The sequence below is a fragment of the Panthera onca genome, chromosome A1 (assembly GCF_046562875.1).
Source record: "Panthera onca isolate mPanOnc1 chromosome A1, mPanOnc1 haplotype 2, whole genome shotgun sequence".
NCBI lineage: Eukaryota > Metazoa > Chordata > Mammalia > Carnivora > Felidae > Panthera > Panthera onca.
This window is the reverse complement of record NC_138339.1, coordinates 13,618,551-13,642,207: the sequence shown is the minus strand read 5'-3', so window position 1 is coordinate 13,642,207 and position 23,657 is coordinate 13,618,551. Positions and strand designations below refer to the sequence as shown.

At 45.2% G+C, this 23,657-nt stretch overlaps 1 protein-coding gene across 4 annotated transcripts in view; it reads left to right on the top strand.

Moving 5' to 3' along the window:
• MYO10 (myosin X) overlaps positions 1 to 23,657 on the top strand; it is a 229,358-nt gene that overhangs the window by 144,067 nt on the left and 61,634 nt on the right. For all 4 annotated transcript variants that reach the window (XM_078444495.2, XM_078444497.2, XM_078444491.2 and 1 more), the window contains 4 exons: positions 49 to 117; positions 319 to 401; positions 3,177 to 3,285; positions 6,117 to 6,197. In XM_078444495.2, the coding sequence (XP_078300621.2) occupies positions 49 to 117; positions 319 to 401; positions 3,177 to 3,285; positions 6,117 to 6,197 (342 nt within the window). The remainder of the gene's footprint in view (positions 1 to 48; positions 118 to 318; positions 402 to 3,176; positions 3,286 to 6,116; positions 6,198 to 23,657) is intronic.

Genomic DNA, 23,657 nt, shown 5'->3' with positions numbered 1-23,657 from the left:
GCAAATCAGTAAGTGAAATTAGGCACTTGTATTTTTCTTTTTTATTAGAATAACCACTTTTACGTGAAGCCTAGAGTTGCAGTGAACAATTTTGGAGTGAAGCACTACGCTGGAGAGGTAACTTCTTACTTGAGATCCTTGTGGGTATTTGCCCGTCTGGTACCTAGAGAAATAGCTGATTTCAGAAGCCAACATAAATATGTTGAAATGACTTCTTTCGTGGGTCCGGCATTTAAAGGGGTTGCCTATGACCTGAAATCATTCTTTTGACCAACTGTACGGTTTTTCTTTTTCTTTTTTTTCTTTTTTTTAACCCAGGTGCAGTATGACGTCCGGGGCATCTTGGAGAAGAACAGAGATACCTTCAGAGATGATCTTCTCAACTTGCTCCGAGAAAGCCGGTATGTTGGTCTCCAACCCCATATGTCGTTAGCAAGCAAAGCATTCCTTGTGCAGATTTACAAACATAGAAAAAAATCGGTATGGAAGCAGCTTGGTTTACTGTGTTCTTTCATGGGCAATATTTCATTAATAAAATGACCTCGATACAGAAAATAATATGAGTCGCATTGACCACCATTTAATGAGGTACCATAAGAACAGCGTATCTATGACATAGATACTGTCAGTCCTGTTAAAAAGATGAGGGAAGTAGTTTGGGGGGTGGTTCAGGGCTTGCCCATGAATCCACAGCTAGTTTTGATTTGCTCTGCTTGGCTCAAGAACAGAAGGCCTTGCCCAGGATGACCTTTCTTCTCAACAGGCCGAGAGCTCCGTGTTCAATTGCTTTCATCCTCTGGTCCGTAGGACCCGTATGTCTCTAGCTGAAGGGATATCAGGAAAAAACATCCATCCAGCTAAAATTACAAACTTCCACACGCATTGATTCGTGCACGAATCGTAAATTCACACCCTTAAATCGGTAGTTGGTTAGCTTAGCTGCTTGTAGGAGGCTGTGTGAGAGAGAAAGGGGGAGAATCACCCAGAGGGAAAGCTTTCGATACTTGTTTCAGATCCAGAGTGAATCTGTGACAGAAACGTTTTTATTATCTAGGTTAGGAAAGTAGCACAATTACTTAAAAATCTGTAATACTTTTAGGAATGTCAACCCCATGTGGCTACACTGTCACATAGACTGTGAATTGAGGTGAAGGAAGCCCACCCACAGGGTCAGATAGGAGTTTAGAAATGGAAGGTATTTCGATTTGTTTGAACTCTCCTGTGTGAAGATTCCCTGTTTACAACATTGGCAGCCATGTTTGCTTTTATTTTTTTTGTAATTTTTTGTAATTTAATGTTTATTTATTTTGAGAGAGAGAGAGACAGAGACAGAGCACAAGCAGGGGAGGGGCAGAGAGAGAGGGAGACACAGAATCTGAAGCAGGCTCTGAGCTGTCGGCACAGCCCGACACGGGGCTCGAACTCACAGACCATGAGATCATGACCTGAGCCGAAGTCGGACGCTCAACCGACTGAGCCACCCAGGCTCCCCAGCTGTTCTTATTTTTAGATGAGTTTTCAGCTCTTTAAAAATGGAGATGTTCAGGGACGCCTGGCTGGCTCAGTCAGTAGAGCATGTGACTTTTGATCTTGGGGCTGTGAGTTTAAGCCCCACATTGGGGATAGAGTTTACTTTAAAAATATATATATATATATATATTTACACATACATATATTTATATATATATATACACACAATAATAAAAATGGTGGTATTTTCAAAATACCATAGCAGTGATACTTTTCTATCCGCTGTCAAAGCAATTTCTTAGTTATTAGATTTTAATTGATAGGTTTAAAAATGACCTTCATGTTAAATAAAAGCATTTTGCTGTGAAAAGATCACAGGTGTGGAGGTCAGCAAGGTGACATTTGGCTGGTCGCCTCGGTCAAAACGTAAAGTGGGTTTGTGACTGGAGTAAAAGAGTTTCTTTCTTAGTCCAGGTTTGTCTCTGCAAAAATGAGGGGCTTGGGCTGTTGCTTGGTCTGTGCTCTTTGACCTTTGACATCTGTGACATTTTCATGGAAACAGAGCTTTCCTCCAAAGCGCTCAAAGCACACTTAGAGAACTTCAAAGAGCATGTAATAGCACCCTGGAACAAAAACGAAAAAGGGATGGGGCAAAGTGAGAGGTGACAAGGCAGCCTTGATGGTGCCACCTCAGGAGGTGTGGATCCTCAGACATCGTCCCTGCCTTTCCTGGTCTCAGTGAAGCCACTCATCCCCACTCCTCTGCCCAGAGCTGTAGCGTCTTCCATGCAAGAAAGATAAAAAGTTATCGGAGGGGCACCCGGGTGGCTCAGTTGGTCAAGCATCCGACTGCAGCTCTGATCATGATCTCGCGGTCCATGAGTTCGAGCCCCGTGTTGGGCTCTGTGCTGACAGCTCAGAGCCTGGAGCTTGTTTCAGATTCTGTGTCTCCCTCTCTCTGCCCCTCCCCCATTCATGCTCTGTCTCTCTGTCTCTCAAAAGTAAATAAACAAAAAAAAAATTATTGGAAGGCTTTTACTTTTTATTAGTAGGGGCAATTTTATAGAACTTTTCAGCGATAACAGCAACAAACTAACATGAGTGTTGACGCTGTGCCGGGCACCGTGCTCAGCCTTTTGTATACATTTTCTCCTTTCATTCCCCACCCCACTGCCAGCACAGTGGGACAAATTCTTAACTTACCCTCCTTTTGCAGATGAGAAAAATGAGGCTAAGTCAAGCATCTGCCCTGGTCCTGTAGCTTGGAAGGGGTGGGGGCAGGATGGAAATTCTACTGTGTTTCACTGCAGATCTCACTTTTCCCTCTGTGAACTGGTTGGATCTTCGAAATACAGTGAGATGTGCAAAAACATCTCCCTCCTATGGGCAAAGACATCAGGGCTGCAGAAGCATAGGTGGCACTCTGGAAACACAGCGCTCCTTGCTGGCATGCCACCCCGGGTCACTTTCATCCCAATCCGTTTGTCTCCTGCAAGACTGGGGCTCAGAAGGCGGCCACCATTTTTTTTCCCCCAATGCCTAAAGCCCGCGGGCAATGGTTGTTTTGAAATCTTTGGAAGTTGTCTTAGCTCTTCCTGGACTCGATGTGTTACTTTCACTGGGAAAGTTCATTGTAATTATAGTAATCCAGCCCCTGATAACCGGGTGCGTGCCCCTCATGGCCCTGCTCCTCTCTGCTCACACAGATTCGACTTCATCTATGACCTGTTTGAACACGTTTCAAGCCGCAATAACCAGGATACCTTGAAATGTGGAAGCAAACATCGACGGCCCACAGTGAGCTCACAGTTCAAGGTTAGTCTGTCCTGCTGGCTTTCACGAATTTATGGGTGCTGTGATTTTAGGAATTGGAAACAGGACTTGGCATATGTGAGGTCCAGGAAAGCGTTTATTTTATTTTTTCTTTTATGTCACCAGATAGGGCTTTCGAAATAAAATCTACTTTTTCTGAGATGAAAACATGTAGGGTTTTGTTTTTTTGTTTTTGGGTTTTTTTTTTTTTGTCTTGTTAAATAGCTACCTATTCTAAGTTGAAGGACTGTTTGGCCATTTGGGGTCACCTTGATTTGTATTTAGAGGCTCGTATGAATATAGAGTATATTTCTTCCCATGTATGGTTTTTGTATCTTTCCCGGGTACGTTTACAGTATCATAACTGGGAATAATGACTGAGCAAGCACGCATTTAAATAAGATCCATGTCAGTTACCTTGTCCAGATATTCAGGGAAATCCCAGAATTCAGGGAAATAGGGACCATTCCTACTTGCATTTTAAATATGTAGCCATTTTAGAGAGTTTAGAGGTAGAGCATGTGAAGACCATTTTGGAAAAAAAAAATTTTTAATGTCTATTTTTGAGAGAGAGAAACTGGAGCACAAGTGGGGGAGGGGCAGAGAGAGAGGGAGACACAGAATCTGAAACAGGTTCCAGGCTCTGAGCTGTCAGCACAGAATCTGACGCACGGGACTCGAACCCACGAACCGCGAGGTCGTGACCTAAGCCAAAGTTGGACGCTGAACCAACTGAGCCACCCAGGCGCCCCTGACCATTTTCTGACCTTAATTGTTCTGTTTTCCCCCCAAGTAACAAATCCTAATAGGAAGAGAAATAGAGGCGTATGAGTCAATAGACATTTATTAAATCTGCCTTCAAAGAGTCTTTCACTTAGTTATCCAGAGTTGGATGCATCCGGTGGGGTTCTGTGTGAGGCCTGTTGTACAACGTAGTTGGCAATGAGCCAGATACTCACCAACCTTGCTAACAAAGCTGGATCATGAGATACGATGGGCAGGCTTGACCTAGGTAGGATATAATAAAAATAGTTGCCATTTGGGGGCACCTGGGAGGCTCAGTCAGTTAAACGTCTAACTCTTGGTTTCGGCTCAGGTCATGATTTCACGGTTTGTGAGTTTGAGCCCCATGTTGGGCTCTGTGCTGACAACGGGGCCTGCTTGGGATTCCCTCCCCCGTCCCTTCCTCTGCCCCTCCCCCACTCACACGGTATCTGTCTCAAATAAATTAAAAAAAAAAAAATTGTTACCATTTATTGTGTATGTATTATGTGCCAGTCACTAATCACTTCACGTATATGATCTTGTTCATTTCTCCCATCTTATAAGTACATACTATTGTCCCCATTTTATAGATGAGGAAACTGAGGTTTGGAGAAATGGAGACCATTCAGGCCCTCTGAGGACTAAAGCTAGGATTTGGACTGTACCTGTCTGACTCTAAAACCTAGGTTTCTAATCCCCCAGTGGAGTTGTTATATTACCTTTTTCTACAGCAGTGTTGTCTGGAGTTGCCTTGGAAGGCTTTGTGGATATTTGGGGATTAAATTGCACTAGGAATCAAGGAAATGGCAGAGAGCGGTCAGGCCTTCCAGGTAGAGAAACTGAGCAGGAGGACTCCTGAGGCAGGAACGTTGAGTCGTGTTCCCGGAAGACTGATTCGGTGAGGCCAGCAGACAGAATGTCTCAAAGGGAGTTAAATTGGCACCAGAATATATATATATATATATATATATATATATATATATATATATATATATATATATATATGAAGGGCCACACATGCCAGGCCATTTGGTCACCTGTGAGAAATCCTAAAGCTTTCGAACCCGAGAAGTAACTAACCAATGTAGTGCTGTAGACGACCCAGTTTTTTTCCACAAAATTGTAAGAAGAAAAAAGAAATGGAGGGAAACCCAGTGGATTAAAAGACTGAAAGACCCTAAGTACAGTACAGGAACCTCATTTGCATTCTGATTTCAAGGAACAGACCAGTTAAAAATTACGAAATTTGAGACACTTGAGGATTTTTGTATGAAATCTGAGACACCTGCTTCTTTTAAGATTGGAATTAAGGAATTCTTGTTCAAGCTTTTTCGGATGATGATATGGTGGTTACATACAGGTTTGGAAATGTTTAGCCTTTAATAACACATACTGAAATCTTGAGGGATGAACTAAAAACACCGTTTTCTACAAGGGCTGGGCATAGGGTGTACTCAGATGGGGACTGGATGAAATGAGATTAGCCATGAGCAGAAGGTGGTGATGAGTGTTCATTACATGCTCTGTCTGCATTGGGAGATGTTAAAAATTCATCACAATAGCAACAAAAAATTTAAAAAATAATAATAAAGCAGTATTATGGAAGCTTGATCTGCCTGGTGACTTCAGGGTAAGAGTGAGAAAGTGTGAATTATTGCTACAGACTGTCATCTTAATGGAAATAATGAATTAGGAGGAAAAAGCCTCCAGTGGGACAGTGCATTCAGCCCAGATTTTCTGTACCAAACATCGAAATAGCCCAGAGTTGCTTTCTGGTGGTTAACAGAATATTAGTTTTTTTTTTCCTCCCCAATGATACTATTCCAATGAAGTGACAAATGAGTTTTGTATATTGTGAAGTAATTTCAGTGACTATAGATTGTAGCACCTTGGCTTTATCTTATATGAGAATGCAGTGTTAAAACTTAATATTCCATTAAAATTAAAAAAATTATTCCTGTGATTTCTATTGTTTCTTCCTGTTTCTGAGGAGTGCCTAAGATGCTGAGAAATCTAAAGAATGACATAGTAAGAGACTAAATCAACATATACTTTTTTCTTTCTAATAGGACTCCCTGCATTCCTTAATGGCAACGCTAAGCTGCTCTAATCCTTTCTTTGTTCGCTGTATCAAGCCAAACACGCAGAAGGTAAGATTTACAGCAGCGCTAGACTGAGGCTGTGTCTTTAAGGACACCACCTCCCGGGCACTGTCTGTAAAGCCCTTTCATCATAGAGGGTTGGGAGCATATATGACATTATTATAACCTAACATTAAATAGAAAAATTCCCTTTGTCTCCTGGGCCTACTTCTCTGCTTCTGAATGATGCCATTAAGCTTTAGAGAAATCTAGTTTAAAAGGAAACCTTGTGAAACCTTCACAATTTTTTTTTTTTTTTAAGGATTTGGTTTGAAATTCTTGGGCAGCTGTCTCTTATGGAAGAGATGGTTGGTGTATGTTTTGTGGTTGGTTTAGTTTTTCATTTTGCTTTCTTGTTAAGCATGATGAAGGGTCTGTATTCTAAGCAGCGGTGCTGACTTTTTTAAGGACTCTGACCAGGTAGTCACGCCTAATTTGATAATTCCTGATAGAGCGTCATCGTATGTTTTCGTGGGTAGGCTCTGTGAATTTAGTGTTTTAATGCCATAGCCTGATCAGAAACAATATGAGGGTTACAGGAAGCTGTCTGAACAAAGAACATTTAGTATTCAATGTATGTCATTGCTGAATCCAAGACTAAATGGGAAACTAGCCGTAAAATGTTGAAAAATAGAAATTGTCTTGCTTTGGGAAACATCAGCTCTTCGTAATCTCCCCGAAGAGAGGAAAACCTTCCACAAGACAGTAATGCCAGCAGCCCCTCTTGTTAAAAAACTAAATGCTGTTCTCATAAGGCATAAGAGAAGGAATCTGACCTGAAACTGTTTCTCTTGAGACTTAGGTTATATTCTAGTAACTTTGCTGATACTAGATCTTATTTTTTACCTTGTTTCCCAGTTGCCCTTGACTTACTGTTAGTGGTTCCTCATTTATAGTTTAAAGATGTTCGTAAGAACCACGATACTGAACTCTCTGTCTTCCAGGAAGGTAAAAATGGATGCTGCCTCTGTAAGAACGAGTAACCTGTTAAGTTTGCTATCTCACTATGAGCCCATGATGGTGAGAATTTGGTATTTGTGTGGCATACAGCAGCCGACGGGGAGACTGGTCTTACATGGAAGATCTGTGCCTCTGTTCTGGTGGTTTAAAAAAACAGCTCACCTTTCCATGTCTCGAATTTATATTAAAATGTTTTAGATTATCACAGAAAACGGCAGCATAAACAATATGTAGTTTTTGGCCATAATGTAGGAAATTACTAGTTAAAACCTAGCAAGATACCACGCCAGCTGTTTTCTATTTCTCTTTAATTTTTTTTTTAACGTTTATTTATTATTGAGAGACAGAGCATGAGCATGGGAGGGGCAGAGAGAGGGGGAGACACAGAATCGGAAGCAGGTTCCAGGCTCTGAGCTGTCAGCACAGAGCCTGACACAGGGCTCAAACTCACAGACCGCGAGATCGTGACCTGAGCAGAAGTCGGACGCTTAACTGCCTGAGTCACCTAGGTGCCCCTATATTTCACTTTATAACCTCAATAGGCAGTTTTTACGATATATATGGACTTTGTGATTTGGGTCTATACTCCCAGGAGCTGTGTAACCTCTCTTACTTTTCCTCTTTACACAACAGGGATAATAATACCGTATTTCATCGTTCAAAGAGGCTGTTTGTTCCCAATTTAAGGACTTGGGTACTGGGGGTGCATTTTACAACTTCTGGCGAGCAATAGTTTAATTGGGAGCGCTGTTCCTTTCTCAGGGGTATGTGTAACATAATCATGCAGGTTTGCAGGCGTCGGTGTCTCAGATTCAGTAAAATGGGGACCTGCCATATGTCAGCACTGTTATAAGGAGAGAAATTTGAATTTGAAAAACATAGTCCCTCATGTATTTGTTTTCTTTCTTGGGTGACATGGAGTTTTTCCTTGAAATTGTAATAGCTTTTGAAATTAGGCCTGCTTGAACAGTCTTCAGCAGGCAGAATATTGAAGAGATTACCTTTTACTGATGTTTATTTTTTTCTTGCTGGGATGTGACTGTCCCTAATTGCTTTGTTTTTTGCATTTAAAGAAATGAGCCAACCCAACCTCATGTTTCATAAGTACTTCTCACGGTCTTCCCATCACCTGTTCTGTGGCAGAAACTAATTAATACTCACCAAGAGTTGGACCGTAGGAGACTTTGGAAAAACATCTCGGTACCATTTCAGATGCACCCAGAAAGTGAAGGCACAGACACGTGAACCTTCTGGTCTGAGGCCCAAGATGTAGGTGTGATTTTAAGTGCGAAGATGCTAATTAGAATCTGGAAATCGTTAATTATGGCTTGCTTAGCATTCATTTGGTTCCACTGAAAATATCTGAGTGCTACTGTTGATGATGTTATATGAAATGTATGTAAACAACCCTCATTTGGAGTTTATTGTGAGCTTTCTTTTGTCCTAAGATCAGTGCCTCTAGAAATCTCACGGGGAAAATCTTGCCCGCCTTTGCCCCATAGAAGAGGAGTGTCTATTTCTGGCATGAAGGGATGAGACCATGTCTCTTACTTCATACCCTTTTCTGGTCATTTGCTCCTTAGGGAACCTTGAGAGGATGTATTCGAACTTAGGTATATGGAAGTATTTTGTGCCTCATTCAGGAACATGGGTCATAGGTTTGGGCAGATTCTAGAGGGTTCATTTTTGACAACTCTATGACCAGAGGGATAAAAGCAGTGGCCCTCAAGTCTGTGACCTAAAGAAATGTGGCCTTAGAAAAAGTGAAGGAGTTGCCTTGTGCTTTTGGGAGCATATCCAAGATTACCATGGTGGCCTTGTGAACGTGAGCACACGCCCAGTGGGCCCCAAGCTTGCAAGGCAGGCTGCCTCCCCTCCTTGGCAAATGCATGAAGCTCAGAGTGGGTCCTTGGGCCTAAAGCATTTGGAAATCCTTTGCTGGAAATATTACAGGGTTTTTGTTACTTGGCACTTTTGTGTTTTGCTTTGAAGGCCAAGTGCACGTGGGGAGAATTGGACTGAAATGCTAGGACATTATGTCAGTTCAGCTGTAATAATTGTGGACTTCTTGTCATGCGCAACATGAGGCTGATCTTAGGCGTTGTATAAAAGACATTTCACTCGCGTTGAGGAATCCTGGGGCTAAGTCACAAGGTGAAGTCGAAAAAGCCTCCCTCTTAGACGGTGGAGTATTACCCAGCCATAAACAAAAAGTGAAATCCTGCCATTGGCTAACGACATGGACGGAGCTGGAGTCTGAGGCTAAGCAAAATACGCCTGAGGAAGACAAATCCCGTGTGATTTCACTCCTGTGTGGAATTTAAGAAACCAAGGAGCAAAGAGAAGAAGGCAGGCGAGCCAAGAAGCTCTTGCCTGTAGAGAACCAAGGGGAGGTGGGTGGGGGATGGGTGAAATAGGTGATGGGGATTAAGGAGCGCGCTCATGGTCACGAGCACTGGGTGTGGTATGGGAGTGTTGAATTGAAACCGACAGAACGCTGTGTGTTAACTATACTGGAAGTAAGATTTAAAATAAAATTACAAAGTAAGCCCCCCTCCCCATAGGGGGTAGTGAGCGGTCAGTTCTCTGGCTTACACATAGCACTGAAGGATGTAATCTTCTCCTTGACTTAGAATTGTGGCGTTTCCAAGGGGCAGAGTTCTCCATGAGACACTTTTTAGTTGGCAGTGTAGCCTGCTAGCTTTTGTCTATTGTGGCTTGTGAGGCAGTGGTAGTTTCTGGCTCAAAGGGTCCAAACCAACAGCAGATTTCCGTAACAAAGGAAACCCGCCTTGCTTCATCGGAATTTCTCCCCAAGGGTGTCCCCAGGCCTGTGATCTCTCCCCTCTCTCCCCGCCTGGTATTTTAGCAAATAAGTTCTAGTCCGAAAAGTCTGTCATTAACATTCCTCAGAAAAACCCTGAGGAGGTGCAGGACAGAATTAAAGAAGGGAACGGACTGATAAATATCAGGAAAACCTTCGGGGGTGTGAGCACTGGCTGTCTGCGGTTCCCAGGCTCCCATGGGAGGAAAGCGAGGCCACTTCCTGCAGACGCTGTAGGCCGTCACTTGTCAGGAACGTGGCTGGCCGGCCGTCTTCACCGTTCCTTCTGCAGTTGTGAGCTGAGGAGCCCTCGCCTTCCAAGGTGGGGAAGGCTTCGGTTCCTTGCAGCATCCTCTTCAAGCTTTTAACCCAACGTAGCGGCGTCCTTAAAGATTCTGTCAGAGTCTCCTCCAAAAAGGCAGGACTTGGGTCACCTGAATCTCCCCAAGGCCCGTGGCTGGTGGAGGAAGGCTTCTAGCCAAGCTGGCTGCTTGGGGGGAGGTTTTCCTAAGGGAAGAGGGGAAGAGTGAGGAGAGGGACGTCCATGCCAAGGGAAGGCTGGAGACCAGGCCCCAGGGAAGGGAGACCATGGGGTCTGTGAGGGAGGACTGCAGTCGTATTTGCTGGACATTGGAATATCCGGTGGGAGTACAGAGCGGGAGACACAGGGTTAGCCTGACCGTGGTGGCTTGTCTGGAAGCACTGTGTGTGTACCCTGGGACACATGGACCTATCAGCCTTCTCACACAATCGTCTTTCCAAGACTGGAGAGGATGCCGTGCTTTGCACTTCAATGAATCCCGATGACCTGTGTCCCTCTCTTTCATGGTGGCACCATTGATACCAGCCTAGATTCCCCAGTTGGACGACACCGGAGACAGGCTGGGACCGCACAGGAAGTGAGAACAGTGTGCAGGCGTTACGAGAACCTAACCCTCTGCTTCCAGAGGCATAATGATTCGATGAATGAATTAATGAATTCAGCACCTGTAGTCCTGGGGAGTTATATTTGTGTCATCCAGATGCTGCCTGCCATTTGCTTTCTTGTGGGTTTTTTTGTTTTTGTTCTTTTTTTTTTCCCGGTTTTTGGGTTTTTAAGTAAACTCTACACCCAACGTGGGCTTAAATTCCTGGCCCTGAGATCAAGAGTTACCCGTTCTAACTACTGAGCCAGCCCTCCCCCCGCCTTTTTTTTAAACAAAGACCAAACATTTCTTTAAAAATGCTGATGATAATGTGGCATATTTCCTACCTTGAATTTTTGTCCTGTTCTTCCTGTATCTCCTGTATCTCATTTTGTTCATCTTCTGTCTCATCAGCCTTACTGAAGTTTATGGAAGCAACTTTTTTTTTTTTTAATTTTTTTTTTCAACATTTATTTATTTTTGGGACAGAGAGAGACAGAGCATGAACAGGGGAGGGGCAGAGAGAGAGGGAGACACAGAATCGGAAACAGGCTCCAGGCTCTGAGCCATCAGCCCAGAGCCTGACTCGGGGCTCGAACTCACAGACCGCAAGATCGTGACCTGGCTGAAGTCGGATGCCCAACCGACTGCGCCACCCAGGCGCCCCATGGAAGCAACTTTTTTTTTCGTCTTTGATCTCTCTACCCTAATCTTATTTTTCTGAATAAAGTGTTCCATGCGTACAGAGGATCTTAACCAAGTACAGCTTCATAGGACCTGCCTTGCCCGTCTTTGCGTCCTGCTGCATAGCTCAGTGTTGCGGCCACAGGATGTGCTCAGTAAGTGAGCACAGAATCGAATTGCTAATCCAAGTACATTGTACACCCACTCGTGGTACACGAGGGCTTAACTTTGCCAAAGATCTAGACCTAACTTGCCACTTAAGAAAAAAAATTAGGGGCGCCTGGGTGGCTCGGTTAATTGGGCATCTGACTTTGGCTCAGGTCATGATCTCACGGTTCGTGAGTTTGAGTCCCGCGTTGGGCTCGCTGCTGTCGTGCAGACCCTGCTTGGAATCTTCTGTCTCCCTCTCTTCTGTCCCACACTTTTGTCACTGAGCGGTCCCCTGGCCTTGGGTTTGCGTCCTCCTCCCTGAGGCGTGTCTGGGGACAGTGCCCGTATAGGGAAGCAGCCGTAGGTATTAAATGAGCCAAGGGGGACACGAAACAGCTGCATTGGACCGTGAGAAAGATTGCACACCTGCGCTATAGGTTGGGGCTAGAGACCGTGCTCAGCGTTTTACAGCTCACTCCATCCTCGTGAATGCAAACCCCAATTTATGCTGGACCACGGGGAAAGCTTCCTAAGGCTGTTGCCAGACCTTTTCCTTTTAAGTCCTTGATGTTGTTATGGGATGAACGTTTCTTTCAGTTGTTTTTAAAACTTTTTAAAATGTTCTCATTTTGGAGAGAGAGAGAGAGAAAGCATGAGTGGGGAGGGGCAGAGGGAGAGGGAGACACAGAATCCGAAGCAGGCTCCAGGCTGTGAGCCGTCAGCACAGAGCCCGACGTAGGGCTGGAACTCACGAACCGTGAGACCATGACGTGGGCTGAAGTCAGACGCTTAACCGACTCAGCCACCCAGGTGCCCCTTATTTCTGGTGTTTTAAAATTGACTTTATTTTTTCTTTTTAAGTAATCTCTATACCCAATATGGGGCTTGAACTCATGACCTTGAGATCAAGAGTGAGATGTTCTACTAACTGAGCCAGCCAGGTGCCCCTAAAGGTGACTTTAATTTACAGAAAACTTGAGCATATAGCATGGGGTTTCCATGTCATTCTCCATGCCCCTCAACACACACACACACACACACACACACACACACACACACACACACCCAATTTCCCCTCTTATTAACATGGTACACGAGTGCGGCACGTTTATGATAATTCACGAACCAGTATTCTAAAGCCCAAAGCTCACATGTAAGGTTAGCTGTGTTGTAAGGCTCTCTGAGCTTTTTTTTTTTTTTTTTTTTAATTTTTTTTTTTTAATGTTTTTTATTTATTTTTGAGACAGAGAGAGACAGAGCATGAACGGGGGAGGGGCAGAGAGAGAGGGAGACACAGAATCGAAGCAGGCTCCAGGCTCTGAGCCATCAGCCCAGAGCCCGACGCGGGGCTCGAACTCACGGACCGCGAGATCGTGACCTGAGCCGAAGTCGGACGCTTAGCCAACTGAGCCACCCAGGTGCCCCGGGCTCTCTGAGCTTTGACATACACGCACTGTCATCCAGTGTCAAAATGCCAAGTGTTCCCAATCTACTCACAGTACAATGAACATCTTTCTCAAGTAATATTTTATAAGAACGGGATTGTTTCCAGTGGGACAAAACTTGAGGCCCTGAGAATGTGGTTTCTCTCGCACAGGATAAAATGTGAGTGACACGGTTTTCTGCAGAAGAAACAAACAAACAAAAAAACTACAGGAGAAAGTAGGGAGCGCAAAAGCATCTGGAGCCCCAGGGAGCTAAGGACATTTTAGAACTACCTGGATTGTCAGCCCCTTTGACTCCTCTCTCCGTTCAGTTAGGCTTGCAGCCTGTAGGGGTGGTTCTGTTTCTTCCACGTACTTACTGGAAAATGCCCACTTAGCACTGAGTGGCCTTCCATAATTCTTCCTGTCTTTCTGACTGCCACTCATGTCGTCTGCTCTCCCGTAACTGGAGTGCCCACTGCCAGCGTCTTTAACTTTTGAGAACATCACATACGGACGACTTCTAAAAAGACAGCTTTACCTTTTCAGGAAATTTTGGCGAAGGAAGCATTCAAGCCTCCATTCTTCTCCCCCAAACAAAACAATCCCATTAAACTCCTCCGTGGTCACTCGAATCCTGTTTACCATGTTGTCATGGCAACTATTCAGTCCCGCTCTGCAAAGGCGAGGATAAATAGCCATAAATGAAGCCCCGCTCAAGTGAAGAGAGTTGTTCTCTGGGCGGACCTTGCAAGGTCACAACTAAATTGCGTGATTTTGTCCCGTGGCTTTTGATTTTTATTTTTCCTTTTTTAGTCCTGGGCCATCTTTTAAGATCTCGGGGGCCTTCACATGTCTTTACACATTTCTTGGTGCAATGGGGGGCGGGGGGGGGGGGCGGGTTAGTTAGCTCCTGCAGTTAAAAGTATCGTCAGCAATTGCAAATCCCCGCCAGCCTGGACTTCCTTTCAGTAGAATCGGGAATGAATTAAGCAGGCAGAGCCCAAGACACCACATAAAAGCCTGGGAACACGAGCGAGCCGAAGAAAGCCCGTTTTTGTGTCCGTTGCCTCAGATGCCTGTAGTCCGGACTGCTAAAGATCCAGCCATTTACAGGGGACAAAAGCTGAACGGGCACAAGGAACCCAAGGTAGGAGCCCTTCTCTTATTTGAGCTGCTTCGAAGTTTCACGTGCCTTGGAACGATGGTGGTAGCGGGAAATTCTGTGGAGAAATTCTTTAAACCGGGGAGAGACGGCTTTTCCGTCTCCCTGAGCACCAGACCTGTTTAATTTCTCAACAGGTGGGTAAGTACTGATTTTGATGGCATTTCCAAGTTTGAACTGCTAAGGCTTTGCAAGAATGAGGGACATGATCGCGTAAGGCGTTGATAATGGGATATGCTTTTGAGAGGCAATTCACCTTTTACAGGAAAAACCATTTTTTAATGTGAGGTTGGGAGGGGAGATTGCTCTCGGTGGTTTCTTTTGTTTGAATTTGTTATCTCGAGGCGTGTCCGTTTAAAAGTTTACACGTTACGGGCTTGCGGCTTCTCCTTGTCCTTGGTGTGACCCTTTTAAGGAAATCTGCCCGAGCGGAATTTTTGGTTTTTAAATTGCGTTATAAATTGGTTTGTACGCAAATGTGGAAATGGAGAAGTTATGGGAGTCCTTTGGTCATCCATTGACTATCATGTGCTGATTTCACACAAGCAGACCCATGCCAGAAGTTTGCAATCTGCCCAGAGAAACCAGATCAGGCACTTTTGGCCGAGATTCTCTTAGTCCCCAAGTAGGTGTCCCCAAAGAAAGAACATAATAAAGAGCGTCTGAAATGCTAATCTCTGCCTCCACGGACACTTGAATGTGTTCTGTGGATTTCCATTCATTTGCTAAAAGTGCCCTTTAAGGGAGCAAGTTTTAAATGTGAAGGTGGTCTTTCATATTAAACGGAGCTACATTTAAAAGAAAGGAATAATAATGTGGCTGACTGCTGCTTAGCTCAATCTACTCTCATGGAAATAAATTTCCAGCGCTAGGTGAAAACCTAATGTTAGAATGTGTTTTACCATCTGGTTTAACAGTCTTACAAGTAATTAATCTGACATAAAATGAAATGCCATCGGAAGAGTGTTAGTCACCAGTGGGAAATTACCACTTATCTCTGCCTCGCTCGTACTGACTTTCCTTACCCATATTTCCGTGCTGGTTAAGTATGTAGATCCCCAGCTTCAGAATCCCATTGCTTGGCCCCAGGGCTAGAGTGACACCATACACGTCACTCTGCTGAGCACTGTTTCGCTCACTCGCTGTCCCTGATGAGTGCCCCAGCTTGTTAAAGAAGACTTTTTGGGAAGACTGATTACAGACACCAGCCCATCTGCACTGCGAGCTTCCTACCTGGGAAGTGACAGCTGCCACGATGGGGTAAACATTTTTTCCCCGCCCCCCGCCCCCCTCCTGCCCACCGTATCAGATGGTTATAGCCCTCAGCCCTCCCACTGTGGATCTTTACTTTGGCTCTTCTTCCTGAACTTCTGGAAATAGCGACCAATCAGAATAGCAGCCCCACTCCAGCATTTGAGCAAATCCCAGACCCTCCTGTCCCTTTTATGCAGACTGTGGGGCGGTGGGTTTGTTTGTTTGTTTGTGGGGTTTTCTGGTCGTCTAACTTAAATGGCCTTGCATTGGCATTTTCACCAGCCCCCTTCGTGTGTGTGTGTGTGTGTGTGTGTGTGTGTGTGTGTGTGTGTGAGAGAGAGAGAGAGAGAGATTGCTGTTAGAGACTTTGTTCTAAAACTCCCCACTGCCGCCCAGCAACTTTAGGAAGAGTCGGTTCCCCTCGATGACTCCGGAGCAAAGGGCCCAGGTTTGAGCCCAGACCAGAGGGTAGAACTGGGGGATGAATTGCGGCCTGGTGCTCGGGCTCAGAGTCAGCCTCCCTGCATCTTCTCACAGCCTTAGAGGAGGCCCTCTGCACCTCCATACTTTCTTCAGCATTTTGCTGTGTTGCCCTTTGACCCTGGGGTGTTCTTGTCCTTCCTCGAGGCTGGCTCTTTCCCTGATACACAGAAATACTACAATAAATAGTAACAATAATACAAACACCACCACAGGGGTTTGCCTTCAACCCTCCTCAGTATGAAGGCACTACTTTGATTCTAAACTATTTGGAAAACGTGCAAAATACAAATTCAAATGGTTTAACCTTTATGTAAATTATAGTCTACTCTTCATTTTGTAATTGACTTTTTACTAGCTTGCTGTATCTTAAAACATTCCCGTGCCTTTTCTTCCCCCATGACTACAGAATTCTGTCAGGGGCTGTGCTTTCAAAGAGATTCTATTACTGGATTATTTCCTCGTCGTCAACAGTGTTTCTGCATTATTCATGTGTATGAATACCGGTGCACGCTCAAGATTGTTTTTTAAAGGTAAAATTTGTCAGTGTATTTGCTAAATCATGGCCTGCACTGTCGTGACTTTGACGTATACATACACAGGGCCAAATTGTTCTTCATTTAAGGCCAGCCAACAACGAACAGGAAAAATATTTTGCAACGTGTTTCACAGGGGATTTATAGCCTTAAAAAAGAGCCCTTAGAAATCGGTAAGGAAATCCAGTGTTCTGATAGAAAAGTGAGTGAAACACATGAATGCGAAATTCGCAAAAGGTGATAAGCCAATGGAAAATGGCCTGCGACTTCAATAGTGTGATCAAAGAAATAAAATAGGGAGATAAGTTTGCAGGTGTGTAGACTGAATGAGTTTCTTGGTTTCGTGTTGCTTTTTCACAACACGTCCGGAGGTGGTAGGGGCAGGGACTACCATTAACGCACCCGGGGAGTTCCCACTGTGGCAGCCTTCCCCAAGACCGGCCTCGTCCTGTGTTCTAGATAGCGTTTCCTTGCCTCTTCCAGGACAGCCTTCCATCCGTTTTTCCCTCTTGAGCTGTCAAACGTTCCTTTGCTCAGGGTTCCTTCTCCTTGGTCACACTCTCTTTATATCCAATGTCTCTAAATAGTCTGAAACATTTAATATAGAACATACCGAAGGGGGCGGGGAGGTGGGAGTGTATGGGAAATGCTCCCCTGGGCAGCGCTCACCGCTGTTTGCAAAGAGAGGCCGTGCCCCTTTACTTATTTCTAACTCTCTGCTCTCTAAACTGCCCCGGCCTCCCTGGTGCCGGCAGCTTCCAGGTTGGGTTCTTGCTGCCCCGCCCTCCCAATCCCCTCCCCGCGCGCCCCCCAGGCCCCCAGGCCTGTGACCTCGCCAGCCACCCCGCCTTCCTGGCACCTGTCTGACTGGGCCTCTCCCCTCCCCCTTTCTCTTGACTGGTTCCCGAGCTGTAGGCCTGGCCTCACACTCTGCCCTCCTCCTCACCTGCCCGCTCCTGCAGAAATGCTCCCTTCTCTCCTCCGGCCCCGCAGCTAGGTGAGTCCCTCAGCACCGTGTTTTCCCAGCCCGGGGCCCTCCTCCTCAGGCTTTGGCCCCGTAGCCTCATTTTGTAACTGACTTCTTTTCTGGTTTCCTAAAGTTGGCTAGTTCTGGGCCGCCCTATCGCCTGCAGCACACTTCAGGTTAGAATGCGTTCATAGTTAAATTTCCCCTTCTTGACCTTCCCCCTCCTTGTTTAATCGGGTGTTTCTGATTTCTCAGGTTATAGTAGGAGATCTCCACCGCGGTGCCGTTGACACGTCGGACGGGGCGATCCTTTGCCGTGGGGCCCTGTCCTGGGCAGTGTAGAATATATGGCCGCAACCCTGCTTTCTTCTACCCAGTAGATGCCAGCGACAGCCCTGTTGTCCCCAGGCATCTCCAGATCTCCCCCCAGGAGGCAAAATCGCCCTGGTTGGCAGCCACTGGGTTATGGTGCCCATGCAGATTATTTCTTGGTTTTTATCCTGTTTTTCCTTTGCTCTCGGTTAAAAAAATGGCATCTGTGTACAATTGAACTTGCATTGCACCAGTTGTCAGGGCTTTGAACCTCGTGTTTTGCTGTTGGCTGTGTGGTGAAAATAGAAAATTTCATATCGCTTAGCATTTTTCCAGAGGTATTGATGGAGTCATTTGCTAACATGTATTGTTTCCTAGGACGTAATCTACTAGGACGCGTGAAGTGGGGGTGGGGTGGGGTGCCCTTAATATCGGTGCGCCTGGCAGGATTACGTAATTGCTCTGTGCTACCCACTTTCTCAGATGAATGGGTGGCCTAGTTTCAGCCGCTCTGAAAGGCTAAAACGGCTCATTAAAGTGTGCCAGATGCCCCATTTGTCAATGTTGCACTGAAAAAGGAATACTGTTTAGCTTTGGAGTTACGCTGGGATATACTCCGCTTGCCTTTATGAAATGCAAGACCAGTGTCCTTGTGAAAAATATTGCAGCGTTCCCGCCTCAATCCCCTCCACGTTTACAACGGTGAAAATTTCGCTACCAAACGAATGGTTCAGAAACTGTCAGGTAAAGCTTTTTTAAAAGTCCCTTCAGAGACACGAGAAAATGAAGTAGGAATACGCATCATAAGGTTGGATGAGATTTCTGCCTTTGAGCCCGCAGGGAAAGCACAAGGGTTCGGGTATGAACTCTTGGGTTCCTGGATATTGTTTCCACTGGGACAGTTTCATTAGGGATATTACAGTACATAAGTAGAACACTAAAGCAAATTTTGTGGAGTCAAATGCCACAAGATTATGAGGGCCAAATGTAAGGCGTCTTTAATATGTTAATTGTGGCTTGAGAAACTGCAGAAAGAAAATCAGCCTGGCTTCTTTTCATTTCCTTCTCTATCTTTTCTCTCTCTATTTTGGGGGGTTCATTTGTTTTAGTATTGACTCTGACACATGGGCCCTATATATTTGATTCCCTGATGTCACTGCATCAATCAATTCCATTGAAACTCTGACAATTCGATTTATATCAGACCTCACTTGCAGGTCCTGGGGGCTGTTACTCCCCGGTCCCATGCAAATTAGGGAAAGGAGGTCCTTCGCCGAGGTGCAAAGGGCAGTTTGGACCTGATAATGGCGTCATTTGGACTTGGATTTGGATTTCCAGGATTCGAACACACCTGCTGGCACTCAGGGCCAGGCGTCAAAGGTGAAAAAGATACAAAACACCGCAAAGCTCCTTGTAAGCGACCATCTCTTAGACCGGTCAATGTCTGGAGCCCTGCTGCCTCGGCAGATTTTGGGAGCTCCTGCTCTCTGGAGCTGTGCTGGAGGCATTTCCTGGTTTACACACACTTGGGGCTCGGCCAGTGTCCACAGAGTTAAAGCCTTTCCCTTCTCATGCTCGATTAGAAAAAATTAGCTACCATACAATAGCTGCTTGTTCTCCATTACTCACCTTGCCTGCTCCCAGCACATCCACGCTCCTTGTTACAACACGTTGACGTTTTTAAATGATTGAGAAGGTGGTTTGGAACTATGGGAAGCGCCTTTAGCAACTGACCTGGATGCCCAGGCTTTTCTGTTCTCCGTTCTGGTCATTTTGGTTACCGTGCCTAACACGCCTCTGGCAGGTGCGGTGGGAGCTGTAAAAACCGCCAAGGGGGGCCCTGGTGTATGGGCATAAAGGAATGGACGCTCTTCAGTTGAATATTAACTATGTTGAGGACCGGGTGCCAAAATGGAGGAAGGAGCAAAGACATGAACGGATCATGTCTGAATCCTTTCTGTTTCTGCTCATGATCACAGACTGGCCTCAGATGCCGGAACACCGACGTGGGGAAATGCAGAGATTGACCCCGGAGCGTTTGTTGAGTGCTCCCCAGAGTATGATAGATCATCATCGTGGTTGTAATCCCAGCAGTTTTCTTGCCTAAATCACAGAACTTAAACTCTAATTCAACACCTGTCCTGCCCAGCCCAGTGACTGTAGCAGTCTATTAAATAATCTGGAACTGTTTCTCCACGTATTCTGGGGCTAATGCCATAAGACTTTCGTCACTCTCAGAGAACAAGTTGATTTTGTTGCTGCTTGCTAGTGAATAAGGCAGTCTGTCCTTTAGACAATAAATCGGTGACCGGATGATGAAACGGGTTACTGAAACATTTTTGGATTAAAATAATTTATGAAGACGTGGGGCACCTGGGTGGCTTAGTTGGTTAAGCTTCTGACTTTGGCTTGGGTCATGGTCTCAGTTTGTGAGTTTGAGCCCCACATTGGGTTCTCTTCTGTCAGTACGAAGTGGCTTCGGGTCCTCTGTCTCCCCCTCTCTCTGCCCCTCCCTTGCACGTATTCATTCTCTCTCCCTCTCTCCCTCTCTCAAAATAAATAAATAAACTTAAAAAAAAATATGAAGATGTATCAGGAGGCCACATATCGTGGTAGACTGAGCGAGGTTTTCTAGGAAATGCTGTCCTACCACATGTCCCTGGTCTATCTTTTAGGTTGTCTGTGTTCTTGATGGAGTAAGGACAGAAGTCTACCCCTTTTAGGGTGGTGGTTACAAGGATTGACTGATCATATCTGTAAAACTCCCAGCTCACAATGGCACACAATGGCCACGGATGGTCTCTACTGGCTAGTACATAATAATTATTCTGTTTGTCATGCAAAGAGGTAACGAACGTCTCTCTTGGGAGAGACCATCGATGGTAATTATGTGGCTGTCCCAGCAAATAGAGATGTTCGTTTCCTCTCATGACCTGTCCTTTGTATTTATTTTTATTGTTTATTTATTTATTTTGAAAGAGAGAGAGAAAGCATGATCAGGGGAGGGGCAGAGAGAGGAGGGGGAGAGAGAACCCCAAGCAGGCTCCACACTGTCAGCACAGAGCCTGACGCGGGGCTCAATCTCACGAACTGTGAGATCATGACCCGAGCTGAAATCAAGAGTTGGACACTTAACCACCTGAGCCACCCAGGCTCCCTCACCTGTCTGTCTGTCCGTCGTGTCTCTTCACCACTTACTGAAGTTGGCACCGCACCCTCAGCTAGAATTTATAAAGGACGTACATTCGTTTTAAAGCAAGTGTAGAAAAAGGTACATTTGTGGGAAAAGAACACTGAAAACTATTCTTTAAATCCAGAACTGGGGAATGCTGTTCAAGTAAATGGGATCGCTGAAGGAAGTGGATGGATGTGTTCTTCTGAGAGAGGTGAAGAGAAAAGAGCATTTTATTGTCATACATGTGTTCCTGTGCCTCGGATTTAGGAACGTGTTTGTTCTCTGTGTATATCCCTTTTATTTTTTTACCATTTTGCTTAGTGGACTAGTGTTCAACTTAAAACCCTCTTTCATATGGATTCTCAGGCATCAGTGCCTTAAAGCAAAGTGCCAGGCTACGGACGAGGTAGTGCAGCCCATCACACATTAGGCTCTTTCCCCGTTTGGGGGACCGTGGGGGAGGAGCGTCAAATTTAAGCATCTTGAGCCAAACTGTTCAGAAGCCTGGCCCTCGGTCTGGCTGCTGCAGTGTTTGGGACTCTGTCGGGGCCCCGGGGATGGGAATAACCTGGCCTTTGAGCATTGCCTGACCTCTTGTTTCCTAGCAACTCTCAACTGCTCAGTGGAATATTTTGTGGTGCTCCTAATTTATACTTAACAGATATTGGCTGTGTTTAAGGCTGGCTAATTTCCCATTATGACTTGCAAACAGCCACTTTAATACATGAATAAGCAAGAGAAAGGACTCCTAGGAAGCTGTGCTCACCAGCACCCCCTTGTCACCAAGCCTTCATTTTCCTTCCAGAACATAAGTAGAATTTACGAAGGGCTTGCAAATCCGTGACCGTTTCTCTCAGGACAGGCTGCGCTGAACCGTTTTCAAGTAAAATTCTGTTACATTTTTCTCTGATACCCCAGCCAGGGTTCATGGATGTTTATAAGTCCGCTACATCCATTACCGAAGAGTAACTCCTTCCCTAGCTGTATTGTTTTAAGCAAATGTAGAGCGGTTGCTTGTCTCTGCTTCTTCCTCGGTAAATGAGGTGACGGGATGGGGTGATTCTCACACCGCGTCCGGCTCTCAGCTAACGTGAATCTGATGAAATCCTGGTCTTTCTAATAATTGACATCTCCAGTTTGCTGCGCATATTTTTCTGAGTTGCCATTTTTATTTCCATACTTTTTTTAAAAAATGTTTTAACATTCATTTTTGAGAGACGGAGAGTGAGTGGGGTTGGGGCAGAGAGAGAGAGAGACAGACAGACAGACAGACACAGAACTTGAAGCAGGCTCCAGGCTCTGAGCTGGCAGCAGAGAGCCCGATGCGGGGCTCGAACTCCTGGACCGCGAGATCATGACCTGAGCCGAAGTCGGATGCCCAACCGACTGAGCCATGAGCCACCCAGGCGCCCCATGTCCGTACTTCTTATAACTGTTCAAACTCTTCATTCCTAATTTGGTTTTGTAGCAGTGGTCTCTCAGAACCAGTTTTCTCCTCTTGTGTCCGAACTTAAAAAATAAAAATTTCTTTTAAACTTAAGTATGGCGAATGATCTTCATCTTCCAGTGGCTCAGAAGTTGTGGGGGTTTTTTTTTGTTTTTTTTGTTTTTTTTTGTCTCTGAAGTCCTATTACCTTAAAGCAAGAAACCACACAGTATATTGTCCTGATAATTATCTGTGCACTAATTCGTGCTCCCGTCGTGGTGTATCTTAGCGCCTATTGAAATAGCATTATAAAAATAATAGCTCTGGCCAAGCCTTACAGATGCCAGTTTGACAGATTTTCCAGGCTATGGACACAGAAGGATGTAGGGCCACTGGCACCTGTTCCCCTTGTTTTCTTCCCCATCCCCTGCTTTTTGTTTTCGAACTCAGCATCCTTATAGCAGTGGCAGAACCTTGGTGATTGTGTGAGTGACTCAGTACGTTCCACGGCTATTCTAGTATTTTAGTGACTGATCGGCGCCTCCTTGCCAACATCTACAAAGAGAGACAGCTGCCCTCCTAATTTGTATTTCTCGCCATGATTTTTCAGAGTGAGCGTGAATAAAGGGGCCTATGACCTATTCAATATGGTGGACGGAGAAGTTGAAATAGAACAGTGATGAATTGTGTGAGATTGAGTTTTAGTTTAGCAAGATAAAGGGTTTAATTACATTCATTAGATTAAATGGCAACAGATTATACCCAAGAGGGAGGCTGCTTTATGAGGATTTCCAGATGGGAGTTATGCTGAGGGTTGGACCTTCTGGTGTCTTTACTGGGGTCTGTGGTCGGTTTAGAACAAACCTGTAGTCTCCCTCTCCACCCCCACCCCCCCATTTCTCTGTTTTCTTTCTGCATCTCCTTCAACACACATTAGTTGATTCTCAGGATCGATTTATACATACAGGTATATCTTGAACTCCCAAACCTCTAATTTTAAATATATATGACCAGTTCAGAATTTAAATTTGCCCCTCCAGCCCACCCTCTCATCCTTCTATTGCTTTTACTCTGTTTGAGGGAATGTATTTTCTTTGCGTGGCCCGGACCTCAGCCCCTTAGTTTCTCTTTGTCTCCCCCATGGATTCATTCTGGAGTCCTTTTTTGCCTCAGTTGGATTCACTGGTGGGCCTTACATTTTTTTTGA